Genomic DNA, 20,246 nt, shown 5'->3' on the forward strand with positions numbered 1-20,246 from the left:
CTGGACATACTCCTTTCCTAGCATTAAAGAAAAGGAGCAGTTATAAAAAGTTGACCCTGTTTGGTCCTAAAGTCTTGATCAATCTATCTTATACAAATAGATTGATGAATTGATTAATACAGTCTTGTTTAATCATTATATTAATAATATTAATCAGGGCTACTGTTTGAGCCCTTTAACCCGTGGCCAACGTTAATAAGGTTTTCTTGGTAACAATCTGCAGATAATTCTTTCCCTAGAGTAAATTCTTTTCAATATTATCAAGTACAAAGACATATCCCAAGTATTATTATATTTGGGTTTGGGGGTCTTAATTTAAAAAATCCCTTGAACAATCTTTTGATCTAATGATCGGTATCCAAATGTGGTCCTATAACTAATGATAGAGCTAATCTTACGGAATTCAAACTACCATATGTTACTAACTGTAACTCTTTCATTGAATCACAAAGTACGGTACTGAATAACTCAGTAATAGTAGGCTTAGTAATGTTTATATTTATGGATTTAAATACTTAGCCCATGATACTAATGCACATGCATGCATGATCTGCATGATTCAAAGTATCTTTAGATATTGAATTCATCAAGACAAGAACTGCTTCATCACAAATTCCTAACTCTATGTTTTCCTGATAATGCTTCTACCATCAATACCACTTTCTTGTAAAAGAGGTGTAACAATCTGGAATTATGCAAGATAAGGACTTAGAAGGTTGAAATATAACAGATTCCTTTAACAATAATCTATTAACATTAACAATAACCACTGAGTGACCCAATGGGGCACAACTATTATACCTGTTGCTTTGTCTGTAATTTATTTTCTAGGGTTTTAAGAACCATAGAGAATGGAGGAGAAATAATAAATAAAATAAGCTGTATTTAGTCCAAGGAATGGTGAAAGCATCAACTGCAACAGCTCCTGGGTCTGGTTGCCATGACATATAAGTGCAACACCTTGCATTAGTATGTGATGCAAATAAATCAATTGAAGATTTACCAAATTCATCAATAACCTTTGGATTGTTTATATTGCTCAGTTCCCATTTTGTAATGTCTATCTTCCTATCTTCCTTCTAGACTCAAAAATGCTATCACATTATCTTTAGTGTTTATGTAATTAGCATCAAACAATAGTCTTTTAAAATTCACACCATTGCCAAATATTCTTAGAAATCCTATGTAAAAAATTATATTAAATTCCTCCTAATCTATTTATACATATAGGTTACTGCAGTAATATTATCACTATTTCTTCATTTATAAGCAAACATTTTTAAAACAAAAAAGGCAGCTATTCATTCCAGTGAATTTATGTGAGCCCTAGACTCTTTAATTAGCCTAAATTCTAACTTTGATCATAATTTTATACAGTAATTCTTTTATTAGCTTGGAAAAAACAATAAAAGAATATATTTCTTTCCTCTTCAGTAATGTTAAGAGTCATATCTATAGTATTGAATAGTAACAATAAAAGTTACAGTTGTAACATCACACTTAACTATTCTCTTAGCTCGGCTAACTATAAATCCTAATGTTTTTAGTAAATTCACAGTTGCTTGTATGTTTTGTATACACTGTTGTTATAACAATTTTGTTTATGTAACATAATAACATAGTTGTTTCATATACTTAAAAAACAAAAAATCATCTAAATAGATAACTGATATACAACCTCTTTCTCTTAAGAAAACCATCATTGGTTTCATGATTTTTGTGAATGTTGATGGAGCCGTACAAAGGCCCAAGAATAAAACATAAGCATTTAACTGATAGTGTTTTCCTTGAAAAATAAATCTTAAATATTTCTCACTATCCTTGTTGATACTTATCATATAACAAGTATATTTCAAATCTAATGTGACAAGAAAATCATCTTTTTGTAAAAACTTGCACACTGTTCGGTATTTTCCAATTTGAAATACTCAGTTTCAACAAAATTATTTAAATTCTTTAAACTTAGAACAAAACGAAAAGTTCCATTGCTCTTTTTAACAAGGAAAATAGGTGAACACAATGAATCTTTTTACAGGTTTGCAAGTTTGTATTGCTTTCATAGCAAGTACTTAACTGGTTAATTTCTGCGGTGATCTGTAAAGATTCTAGTTCAGAAAACCTATCATTTTGAGTACAACTCTGGTATGGTTTACTATGCAAAAGGATTGAATATCCTGCAACCCAACCGAGAATAATTGGATCTTGAGTTAAACTCTGGTGTGGTTTATCACACAAAGGGGTTGAATATCCCGCAACCCAACTGAGAATAATTGGATCCTGAGTTATAAGTTTCCAATTATTTAAGTGGTAGTTAAGTCTACTCACCTGTTGGTTCATTTGCGTTGAGGTTGACTCCTCTTGCTCTCCCTGGTCCTGACTGCTGCTGGTGCTCTGGGTGACGGCCCCCCCTCTTTTTAGCATCTGCCTGAGGAGGACCCCGCCAGTTTAAAGCTTTATTGTTGTTGTTTATTTTTGGAGTGCCAGTCCGAGGCACCCATGTACTTTGCTTTGTAGTGAACTTTTTTGTTTCAGCCATCTTTAGTTCTTGGCCAGATCTTTTCACTAATCTTGCTGTTTTGATTTTCTCTCCGAGATCTTCACCGAATAAATGAGTTTCTGTCTCAGATTGTAATAGAAACTCTTTCATATCTTTATTAATGACTGGTAATAGGAGGGACTTACGTCCTTTTGTATCTGAATTGATAGAATCACATAGTAGAATCGCAGCATCATTTAGTTTTTTAATGATATCCATCTTATGACCTTGGTTATCATTTATGCACATCTGAAGACATGAACCCAGACATGTCAAGGCTGTTGAGGTTTGTTTTTGTTTTCTTTGTATCATTTGATCTCGCTTTTTGGATACATCATTAATTGCAGCACTTACCTCCGGGTTTAACAAAGGAGGCACCATTAATTTCATATTAGAAAATGGTGGGTTTTCATCTTCGATCTTATCCTTTTCTTCTTTAGATAAGCCTTTTTTCAGAATGTCATTCCACCTCTGTGCTATTTGCTTGTGCAATTCTCCTCCTACTCTCACCGGCTGTGATTCCACACCTAATATATCTAGTACCTGAGTATCCAGCATCTCTTCATGTGGTAAAGCTTCAGGTAATTTCTAAAGATTTTATTTTACATTTATCATCTTGTTGTACAATGTACATCTGTATCATTTTGTTGAGCATTGCTCAATTCTATAAATTCATTATCCGGAGGGACATTCTCAATGTCTTCCTCCATGTTGTGCGATAATATCAAATTTCCGGTTTCTGGAAATAAAACACAATGCAAGCTGTAAAAAGCCACATCACACTATAACCATGTAAGTTCCCGCAGAACATCCCTTGAAGGTTATATAAAAAACTCAACCGCGTGTGCTCCCACAGAACACCCCAGAGGTTGATTATTTCGAAACTTAGCAAGACTCAACCGCGTGTGCTCCCACAGAACACCCCAGAGGTTGATTATTTCGAAAACTAGCAAGACTCAACCGCGTGTGCTCCCACAGAACACCCCAGAGGTCGATTATTTGATAGCTTAGCAAGACTCAACCGCGTGTGCTCCCACAGAACACCCCAGAGGTTGATTATTTGATAACTTAGCCATTGTAGACCACGTACGCCCCCGCAGGACGTCCCACAGGTCAGGCCAGTTCTTGCTAGAAAATAGCCGGCCTTGTAAATGCTCGTGCGATTCCTTGTACATAAGTACCTATCGCGCATGAAATAGCAAAATGTCGCCGCGTCCTTTACATACACATGCAAAGCGCAAGATGCCCAGGCACAAAAGTAAAAACACACGTTCTTTAAACGGTGTAGCGTTAAATGTTTTGCTGCATAACGAAGCTATAAACTTTGTTGCAAACTTGCAAAAGATGAAAGGCCGGCCATTTTCTTACCTTCATCGCTCGAATCGGAGCTTAGAAGTCCTATGCGCTTTTCAAGTTTCTTCAATTTCTTCAGTAGTTTAGATCTTGAATCCGATTTTCTTTTTCCCATATTTCCGTTTTTTAAAAAACACTTAATTTAAATATTAATTGTTAAGAAGGTGGAAAAAGACGTGACGCCGTTACGTGACATAAAATCCGAATGAAATTAGTGTTGCAGACGCAGTGTTGCCAATGTGCATGGCTGCGTTCAGAAATTTAAGCTTTTAATCTTTAAAATTATGTGTGACGCCACGGACTAAAGCCGAGACTACAACTGTTTTCCTAATCATAGAGGACAATGCAACAACAAGTATAATAGTGATTGGCATTGTAATATGGATATTTTATATTAATTTTATTCTGAAAACTAATTAATATGTTATGTCGAACATGTTGATACGATAGGAATGATAAAGTTTTGTTCTCTGGAAGCATTTATGCCTTATTTCGATGAAACTAAAGTGTGGAGATGTGTTTCATATTTTTTTATCTAATTGGTAGAATAAGCAGTTGTTAAAATTTCATATTTCTATCATCATGTCTATTAAAGTGATGTAATCAAATGTTAGAGAAGAGATGTACGAGTAATGATTTCACTTTTTTACTCATAATATATTATGTTAAAGATTTGCAAAATGATGAAATATCTCGTTGTTGTTTAGGAGAGCCAGACAAGTTTAAACTTTATCTTTTCCTTGTCAGATAAATGATTGTCATCATTTCTTTTTACCTACTTAAGTAGTATATACAGATTTTATTGTAATAAAATGTCAACATGCGTGAAAACATGTCTAGATAATCTTTATCTCATATTTTAGTCATAGCTGTTGTGGTTTTTTACGATTGGTTGGATTATTTCTTAGATATTTAAGTAGATGTGGGGTGATTAGTGAAGGAAAATTCTTGAATGTTTTTTTTATTGTTGATGTAATTATTTTATTCTACGAAAATGAAAGAACTGCACTTAAGTCAATTTTATTTTGCTAAGATTTTTTACATTTTCGAAATCCACTTTAGAGTAAGTATTCGAACATTGTTTAGTAATCAAATCATAGTTTCTAAAAATATGGTTTTGTAAATTGTTCATCCTTAATTTAAATTATAAATTCGAATTTATAATACTGTTTCACTTTAGTTGCTTATTGAAAATTAGAAAATCAATGTACTGTCAGTTAATTAATATAATGTAAACAGTAGTTATGTTCGGTGCCATTGTGCGTCTATTATCACAATTAGCAATTTTACTTAGGTACTTATTAATTGTCTTTTTGGACATGATTGACTTTATTTCTCGTGATTTTCATTGTAATTCGTAAAGTAAGAGCGTAATGTTTAGTGGTGTAGTAGCTAATCTGGTGTTAAATTATTTTCCCTACATTTTTCTTTCATCTGAACAATGGTGATAGTCGTAGAAATGTCTAGAGCTAGAAATAAATATATATGTATTGTGACTATTGTGTGTGTGATGTATTGTCGTGACGTGTTTGTCGTAACAGTTGGAGACCGGAGTCAAGCGGTCAGCGCTCACTGTGAGTAGCGAGTAGTGAGTACCCTTCCATTAGCCTTTCAAGTAACAATTTCAAATATTCATTTTGTGACTTCTCTAGGGTACGTTAAATTAGCTTGACCTGGGCTTTAACTTGTCTAGACACACTTACTTGACCCTCTTGGGAGTTAGTACTTATGTGTTGTAAATAAAATATTGGTTTCGGTTTTGGGATTGTCTGGCCACCACCGAGTTTATTATTCTTATTTCTTTATTGCTGATAAATAATTATGTGCTCGTAAATTATTTGTAGGTAATCTCTTAAGAATATTGTTGATGAGATTAGATTACAATTTCTAGTATAGGTAGGTACTAGGTACCTATTTAGATAATCTCTTGGACTACACATTTGATATAGTGAATCCTCTTTTATAGGATAAACGCAGAGATTTGTTTAGACTTTTCTTTAAGTATGGATGATAAGAAGAATGGCATATTGTCATCCCAGTATGTTACGTTAGTAGATTTTTGTTTATCATTTAATTATTATAGCAACCTAACCTTAACAGGTAAGTGAGAGGACATGTATCTGAATGAATTGGTCCAAAGACATTATAATTCTTTCCCAAGCATGCCACTCAATTTGTCTAACAATTTAACCGACATAGTAAACATATCAAGATGTCTACATCATTCGGTATTGTACTTGTATGAGTACACACACGAAGGAATATTAAATAACAACCGTTTTTAAAGTGATTTTAGACAAATAGTGGAGTTGGTCCCACAGTCGGGTGGGCTGTAATCGCCGTCATTACACCGTACCGGAGGGTGCTCGTGCGGTTTAGGGCTGTCGCCTACAGGTGAATGGAAAAAAAGGAAAATGGTGTGTGCAATCATGTGAGGCATATTCCCCGTTATAATTGTAGGTTTTTGTATTGGTACTATATATGATGTCTCACTCTGTGAAATACTCGACGTTGTGCACTGGCTGAAATTAGAACCCAATTTTCTTCATAAACTCGTCGTAGAAAAGTTATACTTTTTTATGACTGTCTGACACGACGGACAAAATTTTGGCACTTAGTATGTGTCGCAGATATTTAAACACATAGTTTAATTAAATGAAATTCCAGTCTTATCAAATAACTGATGGAAAGTGGGTGTTGTATTCTGTCTATCCATTTGGGGAGAAAAACGGAGATTTTGTTTTTAACGTTGATAAGTCAGCGTTTGGCCACCAACCCGCTTACTGCCAGGATGGCGAAACGAAGATGGGGAGAATGTACTTTAGTAAAAAAAAACTTTTAAAATTGGAATCCGTGTAAATCCTAAACTCCTGAGCCAGCCCTACGATCAGCTACCTATGTGATTGTTGAACCTTTCGAGCGAACTCCCGCCAATGTCATAATTCGTGTATTGCATGTCTTAGTGATTTACGTTCTACTACATTTTAATTGTTTCTAAATTGAAAGTGTTGCCGCTTTGCGACCGATTATGCTAAATTGTACGTTATTAACTAATAATGGAACGTTGAAAATTCCTTTTTCTCTTGCTCTTTTTGTTGTTTTGGATAATCGCTAGGCATTAGACCAGGTAGTGTGAAATCCTTTTCATCAGATAGCATACAAAGGAGTTCCTACGCGATTGTATCCTTTGTTATTGATTAAGTATTTATAATTAAACTAGAATTAAATGGTAATGGAAATTGCCAGTTGTTAAGTCTTTGACTGCCAATAGAAAACTGTTGAAGGCAAATCCTTCGCTAACGTCAGTCACCGGTGACCACCACGGCGTTCAATGTGTTAAAGTCTGGACATATTTAAGAGCGACTACCCAGCACGGGATCTTGGGTTTAATTTCCGCTAACACACAAAATCACGATGTTATGTTATTATGTTTTACACTCCATTGTGATTTATCTATTAAGTCATAAACCTGATCAATTTAAGTCTTTGTACACAACTCGCGATACGATACATATACAAAATATTTAGATTAAAATGTTATGTTGCTACCTAGTTGCTTAAGTAGTCACAGCCATATACATATTAACCGATCAAGGGATTGTCAAGTTCGATAGGGCTGGGCAAGGTATTTTGTTTTAAAAATATCGTATTAAATAGTAACTTATTGTTTAAGAACAAGTTCCTCTATAAAGCGGGACTTATTACTGACAAAAAGTGTGTTAAGTAAATTCATTTCTTCAATAGGTATTTAGTTTCACCTAGTTAGTTACATTTATCCTTAAATTATATTATCGTAAAGCCAAAGTTTAAGCCTCGCTTTCAATGAGACTTTAGCTTTACAACAACAGTAAGTTCTGTTTACAATGAAAGCAGTGAGGCACGTAATTTGAGTGGATATCTAGTATTCGCAAACGATCCTCTAGTTATGCTAAACTTAGAATTAGATTGATTAAACGATATGCCGACTGAATAAGAATTGAGGTGAGGTATATTCTGATAGGTTATGGCCGTATTGTGTCGAATATTGACTTAGGGAAATTGGAATATTGAATGATTTTGTTTGTTTGTGTTTGTTAGGTGAATGAAGTACGGTATATATGCGGTATGTATGTTGATATTTTATTGTGACTGTAATTTATATGCATGTTAGATTTATGTAGACATAAATCTAGGTAATACGTATAGATACCAAGAGTCACTACGATTTTAAGTTTCATTACTGTATCTAGCTTTAGGATTTTAGAAGACAAAAACGTCATAAAACACGCATCTGACATTTTATTCGTACTTCAGCAAAACTTTAACACGAAACATTCTTTATTACCAACTTTATAGCAGTTGACATTTATCTATTAAGCAATTTACGACCTTACAAACATTCCGGCTGATATATTAGACGTCTAACATTAAGTGCGTAATTCCGCTGAGATTTTGCGTCATATTTTAGGTTGTACGGAGACGAGCGGCGACCGCACGGTGGAACGACGTAGATTGGCTTTAAAAACACTTTATGACGTCATGAACACACTTCAATTCAGCCAGTCTCATGTCTTTATTAGGTCATTTAGCGGGGCTTGGTTAATTTCTAAAGAATCTAGGTTATACTGTACAAAGAAGTTGTGTGCTTGTGAAACGTGGTTGCTTGATTAGGTTTCCTTGGAAGTAAGCTGCGTGTGGCTTCGATTGGAACATGTCGGACGCCTTCAAGGGTTTTGTGTAACAGAAATAGATGTTATTTTCTATAATTACGTTGGAAACGTTTATTGTATTGTGTGCTGTGGTAATAGATACTAGGAATGGTACATAATTTACCGGAAAATGGCTATGTTTGTTACTGAACATTCGAATTGTCTTATTCATTTAGAGATGGCAAGTGTGACTGAATTACAATTCGTACCTAGTTATCCATTAGGTCGGATTTTCATATTATAGATCCTGAGCATTTTATGCCTTCCCCTCTTGTAAGAAAATGTTATTAAGTATTTCGATACTTGTAGAATTTACTTAAGTCTACGCGACTTTCACTTTATCTTTCGGAAAACATTTGTATCCTTTAAAGGACAGTCCAATTACCTACCTACCTATATATGTATGTGTTACGGTAAATCTGATTAATTGAAAATTATTAATAATTTAACAAAATTATTAATAATAACCACACGTTTTGGTAAATGTGAATAATCGATCGAAATTTATTACTTTTAGTAGTGATTATTAATAATTCACGACACATATTGGTGAAAGTAATAAAATAAATATAAACCCTATGTTTTTTGACCAGCATGTATTTATTTATAATATTAAACACCGTCTTACGATTATATTAATTAGAGATCACACAAACAAGGTTACTTGTACTTGCTTTAAACCGAAAGGACAACAAATTCACATATTCTGTGCGTAAGTGCGGGTCTGTGGACGGCGAGTAGGGGTAGCTCGCCGCCCGACCAGAACCAGAGCCATCAGACCACCACAGATGGGGCCCAGTAGGGCTGATGCCTGATCCGGAGCTGCGGACTACCTAGCGGGTTTACCGAGGCTCCGGCTCGAAAAGTAGGAGTAGGAACGGGGTGATTTTTAGTTAGTAAAAGTCTGACACTCCCTCTCGCCTTCCCCAAAAAGGGCACATTTATCACAAAATTAACAATAAAATTCTTTTAAGAATCTAATCTACCATCAAACTTATGCAAAAATGTCTATTGTGGTACATAAAATTGTAACAAAAATAAAATTAAACAACTATTGTTTCATTAACAAAATCTACACGAATCCTAAAAGCAATCATCAATAATCATATTTGGTTTGCCTGTAAATCTTCTGTAGCACCTATAAATGCATCAAATTAAAATTTTAAAAGTATTATCATAGAATTCAACAAATATTTGTTGTGCAAGTACAATATATTGCCTTTTAAATTGAAATAAAAATAACATCTTGGCCACTTATTACATTTATCACTACTAGGGTAAAATTATTAATAATAAGCGACAAATGTGATTAATTTATCACTTTTACCTCAAGTTTCGGTAATTATTAATAATAGTAGATAATTATTAATAATTTTCAATTATTCACTCTTACCGTAACATATGTACTTAGGTAAAGGTATCACAACTATTTCGTTGTTAAGATCTACAACTACTTGAAAGCTGAGTTATGTGTGAGAAACTTGAGACTATACCCTAAACAAACTAGACCTAAACCTATAAATGTTTTACTTTCAATTAATTCAGGTTTTGTTTTGGTTAAGCAACTGTTTACATGGCTTAGTTATTTGAGTACTGGGCGCTGCGGTTAACGTAACATTTTCAAATATTAATCGAAATGTTTGTTCTGGTTTCAGCTTCACAAATTTCAGCGGCGTTCGTTACCAAACCTCCAGAGTTTTTAATTTTCCGAAATTTTATAAAATGACATGAATTTTGTTATACGTAAACTGCGGTGAAGTTAAGCGGCGCCGAGCGTTCCGTACGGAACGGAATTTATAATAACATTCGCGGGATATTTCTCTGGTTGAAATTTTTAATGAGTTATGGCAGTACACTTGGAGCTCGCGACTTAAAATGAATAGAGTCTCAGAGAATTACAACCAAGAATTAATTAGAGGACCGCCCCCATTGAAAAGTTTGGAAGTGTCGCCACCTGGCAATCCTGATACAAAACAAAACAGAAACAAAAGTACCGAAATCATCTTCACTCCGGCTGTATTTTGTTTTATTTATCGTAAGCACATTGAATATTAATTCGTTCTGTTTGAACGATGCGCACCTATGTTTTATTAACGAGCCTCATTTTAATCTTCGTCTGTAATTCTGTATTTAATATTAAGTACCCACGTCGACTCAGACGAGAAATAATTATTTTGCGTTCAATTTAAGATTAATAAACTTATCCACGAAATTAACTCCTTGACATATAACACTGGTATCTCCACGTAATTAATCCACCTAATTTTATTTGACTCATTACATAGCTCAGAGAATTACACCACTCGAATTTCGTTAAGATTAAATTAGAGCAAATTACACGGTTTCAATGAAAACGTGGTGAAACTAACAACTTGATAATATGATACTAGTACAAAGTAAACTAGCGTCGAAGGGTTTGAGGTGTAATTATTGTTCGGTACTTTATCTTGAACATTAATTTTATTAGACGGCCAATGTGGCTGCATATAATTCCTAAGATGGCGTCCAAATTGGTCGATCGGCAGATTTGAGCGGCTCGACGCGTTCAACTAACTAATAGCTCCACTAAACACGTATGAATATTCATTGTCTTATAGGGATTTAGTGAAATTCGATCACTGCTTAAAACGATGTCAAAGGATAACGCTGTTCCGTTCTGTAATAATAGAGCTGACGACGTAATTACTAGTGTAATTGCCTTGTAATTGTTGTGTTTGTAATGCTGATGACTATATCGTGACATTTAGGAGTGTAATTCACTGATGTTTCAATCATTTTAACATATTTTATGAAGTTGACTAAGCACGAAAATGTATTTGATATTACAAGTGAAAAAATAAATACCGAAGTAAGCCTAAAGCCAGTCAGCCTGAAATAACATAGAGATTGAAATAATATTTAAAGAAATAATAGTAGCGGTACAAAATCAACATCTTTTATAAACATTGAGTTTAGAGAAATGAGCCGGTTAGGTATATCTAAGCCGAATATTCGTCTGTTTATCTCAAGCTAAGTATTTGAGTGAATTGTTAGGGAGGCCGGCGCCTCGAGCGGCGCTCATAATAATGAAGTAGGTACGAGCACTGATCATCAAAGGGAGTTAACAATGAGTGTTTTTGACGGTCATTGCTCAATGCTCTTTGATCTAAACGTTCGTGGAGAAATGTGCCAAATATTTGAGGTGGAATCACGGATCCCTTAGGTCAAGCGAGCAAAGGATTTGTGTGGGCGCCGACATCTTTACATCTCAAGCGCCCTACGCTGCCCTGATGAGGGGACTTTCATAATTCCACGTTTTATGTCTACGTGAGTATAATTCGGTGTGACGTCACTAAGCTAACGCTCCTGGAAACAGCTCACTCCACGTTCCTATTAATATTCACCGAATTCGAAATGGTACTAATTCTACAAATTAATGAACGTTCTAAATTGCTTTTAATTACATATTTATTAATTTGGGACATTCATCACAATGCCTCAATTTCAATTCGTATTAACCGTTCAAACGCGTACGTGCAAATAAGCACAGAACAATACGCATTGCGTGCGTTAATGACCCCTAAACTGGTTAAATCCGTTTCATGCTCGGTTTGTTTCATTCACGATATTTTGATAATGGCGTAAATTTATGCAGCCGTACTTCGAAATCCGAGACTGCATAATGACTTGGTGTCGGGCTTGTTTTATGCTAAGTACGAGGATGAAAGAGCCTGCAAATGTATGCAGATCGCTTGCGTGGGAAGTGGCAACAAGTGGTCGAGACTTTGGTTCCGAAAAGAAAAAAATAGGCATTTGGGTCTTTTTGGCAGTCGAGATTAAACACGGGTTAATTAAAACATTAAGAGGCGGTACAAGAATTCGCGGAATCATGACAACATCTGGCCATCTGCACCGCAAGAATACATTTAAAACCTTAGAGGATAAGTTAATGGTACACATATTTGGTAACGATACCTTTGTATATAGGAAGCCTTAATTATGTAAACTGTAAGTATTTTTCATCATCAGACCATTTCTGTAGAAAAACTATAATTAGAATTTGGTCGTTTGATCCCAAGCTTAGGCAAATGTTGAGCACCCAGCTCTATGAAGTATTTGTTCTATTCTTAGGATAAGCGGTCTAATAAAAGATAGGTAATCGTTTTCGAAGTTGTTGACTATAAAAAAATAATAGTCCCAACTATTATAGCCAGTGTTTTGCAGTAGGTATAGGTACTCGTCAATAGTACCTAATAGTAATTAAAAGTACCCTTAACCGACGAGCATGTATGAAAAGACGCTATGTAAGCTCCATAGCAATTGGCGTTCCATTGTCTCTGTCTACCTCCATGGGAGATACACGCGAGGTTATGTATGTATTATATTATGTATGTTTAATGTGTACTCGTCAATAAAATGAAACCAAATTTGATGATAGGTGAAAAATGAGTTTCTGAACTTAGGAATATTATAAATAATGTTACTTTATATAAGATCGATAAAAGTTACACGTGTATGTCTATTGTAAGCAGAAATTCAAATGAATATAGTCTGTGCTCTATTTACTGACGGTACAAAGGCTTCTGTAAATATAGTTCATCAATTTTATACCCCTTCGTGGCCTATTTTGTTCTATTATACCTAGGTAAGCTATATAATATGTCTACTAAATATTTATAAACCGTTCCACAGAATACTTATAACGTTTACTGATATGTTATTATATGATCGTCTAGTGTTTTATTTTTTTTACTATAGACATATTTTTGTTAATAAATATTATTATTTACCTTTTCTAGAAAATTTCATTCCATCTTAAATGTTATTCGGATCGGATTTCACTTTGGCAAGTATTGGATTTTTATTTCCATTATTATGTTTATTTAAAGGCTTGTACGCAAATACAAGTAGTAAGCTTATATTTCACAATATTAAAACTCACATCACAATTGACAGCAAAAAGTCCACTGCTGAAATTTGGGCCTAGGATACATAGGATTACATGGAAAACGGGGAAATCTATATAGGGATTTTACAGGTTAAATCTTTTGGGCAAGACAGAATTTTAAATTTATTTTATTTATATTTGATACCTTCTATAGAAACTGGGTTAGTGCTGTGATTAAATTTAGGATTCAAAGATAAGACGGAGCAAAACTAGTTTATTTTTTCTTATTGACATAGATTTTAAATATCGTACCTGAGCGTCTGCATTCATACACTGGCATGCATGTAAAGGCGCGCGGTGGGGCGTGTCGACTCGATCGTATCACTGATCCAGTAATTACCAAGCATACACTAAATTTTCACAAACGCCCTTTATCAGATATTCAGTCAGTATGTTAATAGCACGTATTCCGAATGCCGGCAGCTCGTAATCTTTTTTTCCGCGCCACGAACCTTCGAGGGTGAAGTAACTAATTATAAGTCAACTATAATGCATTTTTAAGTGTTTAGTTTTAATAGTTGAGGAAATGTGTCGGGTTCTTTACATAATCACATTTCAGGTGCTTGGGGAATAGGGTGAGTGTGACTAACTTCACTTATTCAGAGTTCATTTGTAGGGCGTTTGCTTGTTTCTGGACACAGTGCCATTATGACTGTGAGTTACGTACTACTAAGAATATTCTCAGTATGTATACAAAATCTACTTAGGTATATATTACATGTATTATCCCGTCCGAATTTCTCAGCAGTATTATGTTAGCCCACTTCCTTCCACCTAACTTACTTTACTACAGAAATACATATCGTATTTCATTCTGTAAACTAAAAATCACAATAAGGTTGTAACATTTTCTCAAAATAAAGTTAATATAAAAAGAAAGAGTCTTTAAAAATACATGTTATTTATCCTTATGGATGAATATTGTGTCCTTTTCCCCATGACTGTGGGTGGTTTTAATTGCATTGCGTGAATTCATATTGTATGCTTACTTTATGCATTAAGCTAGAAATATTATTGTTTTATGTGAGCTGTAAAAGAGTATAACGTGCCAGCCGTTTTACTTCCTCATAAAAGAGAATTATTGAAGTGTATTTTCTATTTACCATAACAGTATGGAATAATAGTGGAATATTGATGAGAGAAATAAAGCGTTGGGTTTCTGGGTTTATGTGGTTAATGCAAACGTAGTTTGGTAAATTACTAAAGTCTATAGGTAGAAGCTCCAAAATATGATATATTTGAAACAAAAATTTCTTATTCTTCATTATTTCAATATATTACGAAACCTCTAACTCAGTTGACACTCTCAGTAATGATTTCAAAAACAAAAATCATAAAATGGTTTCACTCGAGACACCCGAGTCCCGCACCGCATCTAAATGCACTCCTGAGTCCACATCTACTTTACTTTTAAACACGAAAAATGTCAACTCTTCCTTACCAAATGGAAGTAGTAGAAAAGTTGGCATTTTGTCGGGTGATTCATGAAGGGAACCGCCGACGAGGTAGATTTATGGTGGCTCAACCTGACGGCTGACGTTTATTGCACAGAATAGCCCTCGATCTGTTATGTACCGAATATGTTATTTGTCGCAATACTTTATGCACTTTTCCTACTTGCGTTTCGAAGTTAGATTCTAGAACTTATACGTCTAACTTTTATACTGGATTTGTAAATATGTCCCATAAAACCTTCTTGCTATAAGCAATTTTACTGACTGTTATTAAAAACTATAAATTATTCAACTTTATTAAAACGATCTGTTGAAAATAAACTCGAGCACCAATAAATAAATATCTATAGGTGTAACGTTATCTGTATCACTTTATATTTAACACAAGCGAGTGGCAGAAATATTTATTTTATATGGAACACGAATGCACTTAAAGCATCTGCTCCAATAAAAAAATCTTCGCCATTCAACACGCATGTCTATGACCACTTTATTTTACACTCGGAGACAAAAAAAGTGCCACCAGTATCAGCTATCAGGTGCACTTATCACGTAATGTCATTACGTGCCTTTAATGGCAAGGTGTAAAACCAGTTAAAATGTCGCGCGCAGGATTTGCTTAGTAAATTGCATCGCATCCATTGCACCCAGAGAGAGGCGTAAGTCAGCGCGCGCCCGGGGCAATGCAGTTATGACGTCATTAGCACGTTATGTGACGTCATAACTCTCCAGCTATCTTCCGCCTGTCAGCAATTACCGCGATGGATGGAGCTACACGTGGTCCAAAATGTGCGTTATTATTTTATTCTATAGTTTATTTGGCAGCCAGTTGCTGCTGTCATTTGCCTAAAAGCTCTCTGATATATGATAGCATTTAGCGCATTTTTTCTTTTCATAACTACGTATTCGCTTTGCATTGCAGATTTTTTACGAGGTGATACGAATCTAAATTGCATTCAATTACAGATATTTACGAAGTTGTAAACAAAGAAATACAAACCGTTTACAATAGAAGGCAAAAGGACGAATTAAAGTAAAAATCATCCATATATTCAGGTGCAATGGCCAACTTGTAGACGTAAATGAGAATAGTTGGTTCAGACAATGGATTCATAAATCGCGTGATCCTATCTACTTGTAAAACTGCTAAAATAGAACGCGAGGCGACGTTCATTATGCGTATTTAGTTCCTTTGTAATGAATGTTCTACCAAAAGGGGAGGATATGAATATTACAATAAACTATATCTAGTTACCCATTTCAAGTTGTTAGCTACGACTGTAGATAAGCTGTCGGTTAAACATTCGTTTAGTTTTTGTTCATTGTCTAGATTTTTGAATGGGATTTTACGTAGTCTTTAGGATTTAGTTCAGTTTTGCGTTTATGAGGTAATGTTACATTGCTTTTGACAATTTTGAAATTCTTCTCTTTATCTTGATGATTCTACTTTAAGGCTTTTTACTAATATATGGTAACTATATTTTACACAAAACAAGTACCCTGGAGGTAAATTAGACATTATTATCTAGATTTACATCTAACAATTTATATGTAGAAAATTCGGAAAATTTATTATACTTAATACATTATGTAGAAGCAGAGATTAAGTAAGCTATGATTTCCTTTGTCTGTTATTAGTTAGCGTATCTTTCGCATATATTGTCTTTGTTTAGAGAACCCCTGTAGCTGTATATTTGGGTACGTGTTAGCCCCCGTAGGATTCTTTGGTATCATCTGTTGTTCGGTGTCTCCCCTGCGGCGATGACCTTTCTTCTGCGATATATTTATCCTCCACAATACACATCCCTAATAGACTGAAACGTTTTTCTCTCGAATTGGGAATTAGAGACAAAAGGTCACATTGTAATATTGATATTTTAGTGACTTGTTAGATCCTCTAGTATCTTGGGTTGGATATGGGTATGGTTTAAAAATATCTCTTCACAAAAGAATAACGCACTGAATTATTAAACGGATTGTGGCAGTTTTAGTGCGCCGCAGATGGTTCGATTTATTTGTTTTTCTCTCTATTTTATTACTTCTGCACATTTATGATAAGTAACTGTATTGTAATAGTAGCTCAAAATATTCACAGTAAGCAGCATTGGGTGCTTTTTTCGAGCACTTATTCAATCAACCCTCACAATTGCATGCCTCAGAAAGTATGTAGAGTAATCGGTCTTCCGCTTGATCTGTCTTCTGTCATGTCACCTGGAAATCCAATCGGATTGAAATAGTGAATAGGGAGAGGACATACCTGTTCCTACACTATAATATCTCATGCGTAGTTAGCTAGTCACACAGAGATTGGTCACCCTAATTGAATTTAAATCGGTCTGAAAACATTATTGTCCTTAATCTTTAGTCATTCCTTATTAAATTGTTCCAGATTGATCTTTAAGCCACTTGTTCAAGTACAAACATAAATAGTCTCAGATGACTAGGAATGCGTAATCATTCCATTAAAAGGCGCGCTTCTAAGGATTTGTTGGTACCCTTTATCCTACGGGAATCCAAAGGAAAAAAAGGTCGAGTCATTTGTCTTTACTTGTAGGATTTATGTTGGGATCACTAACATAGAGCAGTCACCGGAGACTCCTCTCGGAATGAATTGTCGATTATAATCGGCCTGTAAGGACATATCACGTAACTGATATGTTTGTTGGGGTAGGCTGCGTGACTGGATCTCTTTGCAATAATATTGTTTAGAACTTGATAGTGTTTTGTTGACAACCCTATCGGTGAAGTGGTTTCTAGGAATTGCTGAGCATTAGAACGGTGTTAGTTGACAGTGGCGTCATGATGAGTCTGGAGATGCTTATCGATTCAGAATTAGCGGAATATAAACAAGATTTAAGCCCTGTTATATATTTAGGACTAGTGACAGTAATAATTCCCTACCTGACGAGAAATAGGTGTCCCAATTATCTTTGCTTAACATAATAGAAGCAACGTCAAAATGCCACGTTATTATATCAATGAAAGTTATCGCACATTATTAAAAAATACTATTGAATTCAAATATATAAGTTACCTTACGATACGGCAATATCTAACTAAAAATAACGATGCTGCACACCCTTAGATACGAATATAATCAATACGATCCTTCTAACAAGAGTGGTAGAACCAAAACAATTCAACACATTACTTCCTTTTCTATCAACTTACTTATACATCTAAGCTTCAAGATTAGCATTGAAACGTATAATTGTATAAATAATATTATGTACGTATGATTGCGGTACACAGACGCACTTAGTCGGGTGTCAGTCACCATGATGAATGTCTGACACTTGAAGTATGTAGTTGTTGTGCCAGATACTGAATGGACAGGTATATCCATTGCCGGTTCAGATATCTACACGTGCTTAGAATACATGGATGAGGCTCCCTTTTACTTGGTGTACCGATGTTATGGAAAAAGTTGTTGCAATCTATCGTGCCGACATTTTAATCTTCGTTTCTTAAGAAAATGTCGCGGAATTTATAAATAAATGCAAGGACACACATTGTTATTTATTTTTCTGGAATTTTGAATAAGAAAATGTTTATGGTTTGGTTACCTTGACGGAGTTAGTTGCATACTGATCGCTTTTACTTTTCTGATTGATCGAAGAAATTTGGGGACTGACCATATTTTGGTGAATGAATTTACTCCATGTAAGCTAAATTTAGTTTAAACTTGGTAGCGATCCCAATATATGTAGTTGAGAAAATGCTAGTTTTGATTACATGACTTAAAGTAATTGTCAAAAATTTTAGAGTTTTTTTTTTTTTTACATTGCCCCACATTAGGATTTTTTCCTGTGTCGTGGGTGCGTTTACAAACATACAATTTCACATGCACATGACACCCAGACCCGAAACAACAATTTGTGGATCACACAAAGAGTTGCTCCGTGCGGGAATCGGACCCGCTACCCGTTGCACGGCAGCCAGTTGCCCAGCCACCGCGCCAACCGTGCAGTCAAAATTGTTTATTAGAGTTTGAAAACCTAATAATAAAAGCTTAGCTAAACAACAAACACAATACAACTCGGACACAGTTATTCAACATTAATTTAGCTACAACTACAACAAGCGTTTCCAATTTATGCATTCCTGGCATTGCATCATACTTTAGGTATTCGAGATGGTCAGTTTTAGTTACGTATAACCTAAAGCTATGTATCATCTTGCGGGTTCGTATATGCCTGTATCGTTGAGAGCCATTGGTCCGGCAGTGTGCACACTGCTCACTGACAACTCATGCGTTCGATTCAGCGCCTCATTACAGCGCACGTGAGCACCAAGCCGCAGGCGCATTATCAAATGGATTTCAATAAAGTATTGTTAATTATTCACCGAAGGGCATATCCAGATTATGATTCGAGTAGAACTTGTTGTCTCATTATTTCTTGCCTTTATGATGTGCTTGTGTTTCTCTGCACCCAAATTAGCTTTGAAATATTGCAGCTCATCTTGCAAACTGGGTTGTTTGTTTGTTTTTTACATCCACTTCATGCTTATACAAATATTATGTAGTTATAGCATGACGAGATTCCTCTTGCGAACTTTTGTAGAAACAGAACCCCGCACCGTAACAATTATACATAGTTTATTTATTTTATTTCACCTATTAACCACAATCAATTACAAATTACAGCACATAAAAATTACTAAGGGCGTGAACGCACAACACTACTCACTGGGCAATGCGTCTTTGCGTCACCTCATTACATTACACGTCGCGATTTACGTTGTCGTTGCACGCACGTTATCGCGTGTTAGCTCCGGATCGTGTGTCCGCGGCTTTATTCCCTTTCATATTTCTTTTAGCGGGTACACGCTGTTCAGATATGAATCTAATATAGAAATGCAGGCTCCCGATAGCGTGGGCAGCCGTTGATTGATGCTTCATCAACATTCTATTTGGTACTGCTAGTCATAAACTTGACAGCTGTTGAAACGGCAAATGAAATTCTGTTATCCGTTTATCTTTACACAAGGATGTATATTGTATATGTAGAAGAAACTGTACATTTATAGGACGACATCTGTCAGTTATTATACCTTGTCATAGAAGAGTCATCATCGTTATATCAATCAGTGACTTTATCATTTCCATTGCAACAAACTAGTCGATAGATAATGTTCCCATTTTAGTTTAGCTAGAAATACATTTCTGTATTCTTGTGAGCCATTTATATAACGAGAATCATTTTCATATTTTCTCAAAGGAAACTGTATCTTCAGTTTGCATGACAGTAGGTATCTATATTTATTCAAAGACGTTCCTGACGATG

The 20,246-nt window shown here is 35.0% G+C and overlaps 1 protein-coding gene across 1 annotated transcript; it reads right to left on the reverse strand.

Moving 5' to 3' along the window:
• Window positions 1-265: 265 nt before the first annotated feature.
• On the reverse strand, window positions 266-4,245 carry LOC118264050 (uncharacterized). The gene is made up of 3 exons (XM_050694497.1): window positions 3,872-4,245; window positions 3,169-3,275; window positions 266-3,124 (listed from the first exon to the last, which is right to left on the reverse strand). The coding sequence occupies exons 1-3, from the start codon at window positions 4,002-4,004 to the stop codon at window positions 2,318-2,320; spliced, it is 1,047 nt and encodes a 348-aa protein (XP_050550454.1). The 5' UTR covers window positions 4,005-4,245; the 3' UTR covers window positions 266-2,317.
• Window positions 4,246-20,246: the final 16,001 nt, after the last annotated feature.

Source organism: Spodoptera frugiperda, chromosome 6 (genome assembly GCF_023101765.2).
Source record: "Spodoptera frugiperda isolate SF20-4 chromosome 6, AGI-APGP_CSIRO_Sfru_2.0, whole genome shotgun sequence".
Lineage (NCBI taxonomy): Eukaryota > Metazoa > Arthropoda > Insecta > Lepidoptera > Noctuidae > Spodoptera > Spodoptera frugiperda.

Bases quoted from the DNA above. Each gene is read 5' to 3' on its own strand.
- LOC118264050 (XM_050694497.1), bottom strand. From the start codon at position 4,004: ATGGGAAAAAGAAAATCGGATTCAAGATCTAAACTACTGAAGAAATTG. The intron at 3,276-3,871 runs GTTTGCAACAAA...TTTTATTTCCAG, and splicing joins CGGCCTTTCATCTTTTGCAA to AAACCGGAAATTTGATATTA. The intron at 3,125-3,168 runs GTACATTGTACA...TAAAATCTTTAG, and splicing joins CTCAACAAAATGATACAGAT to AAATTACCTGAAGCTTTACC.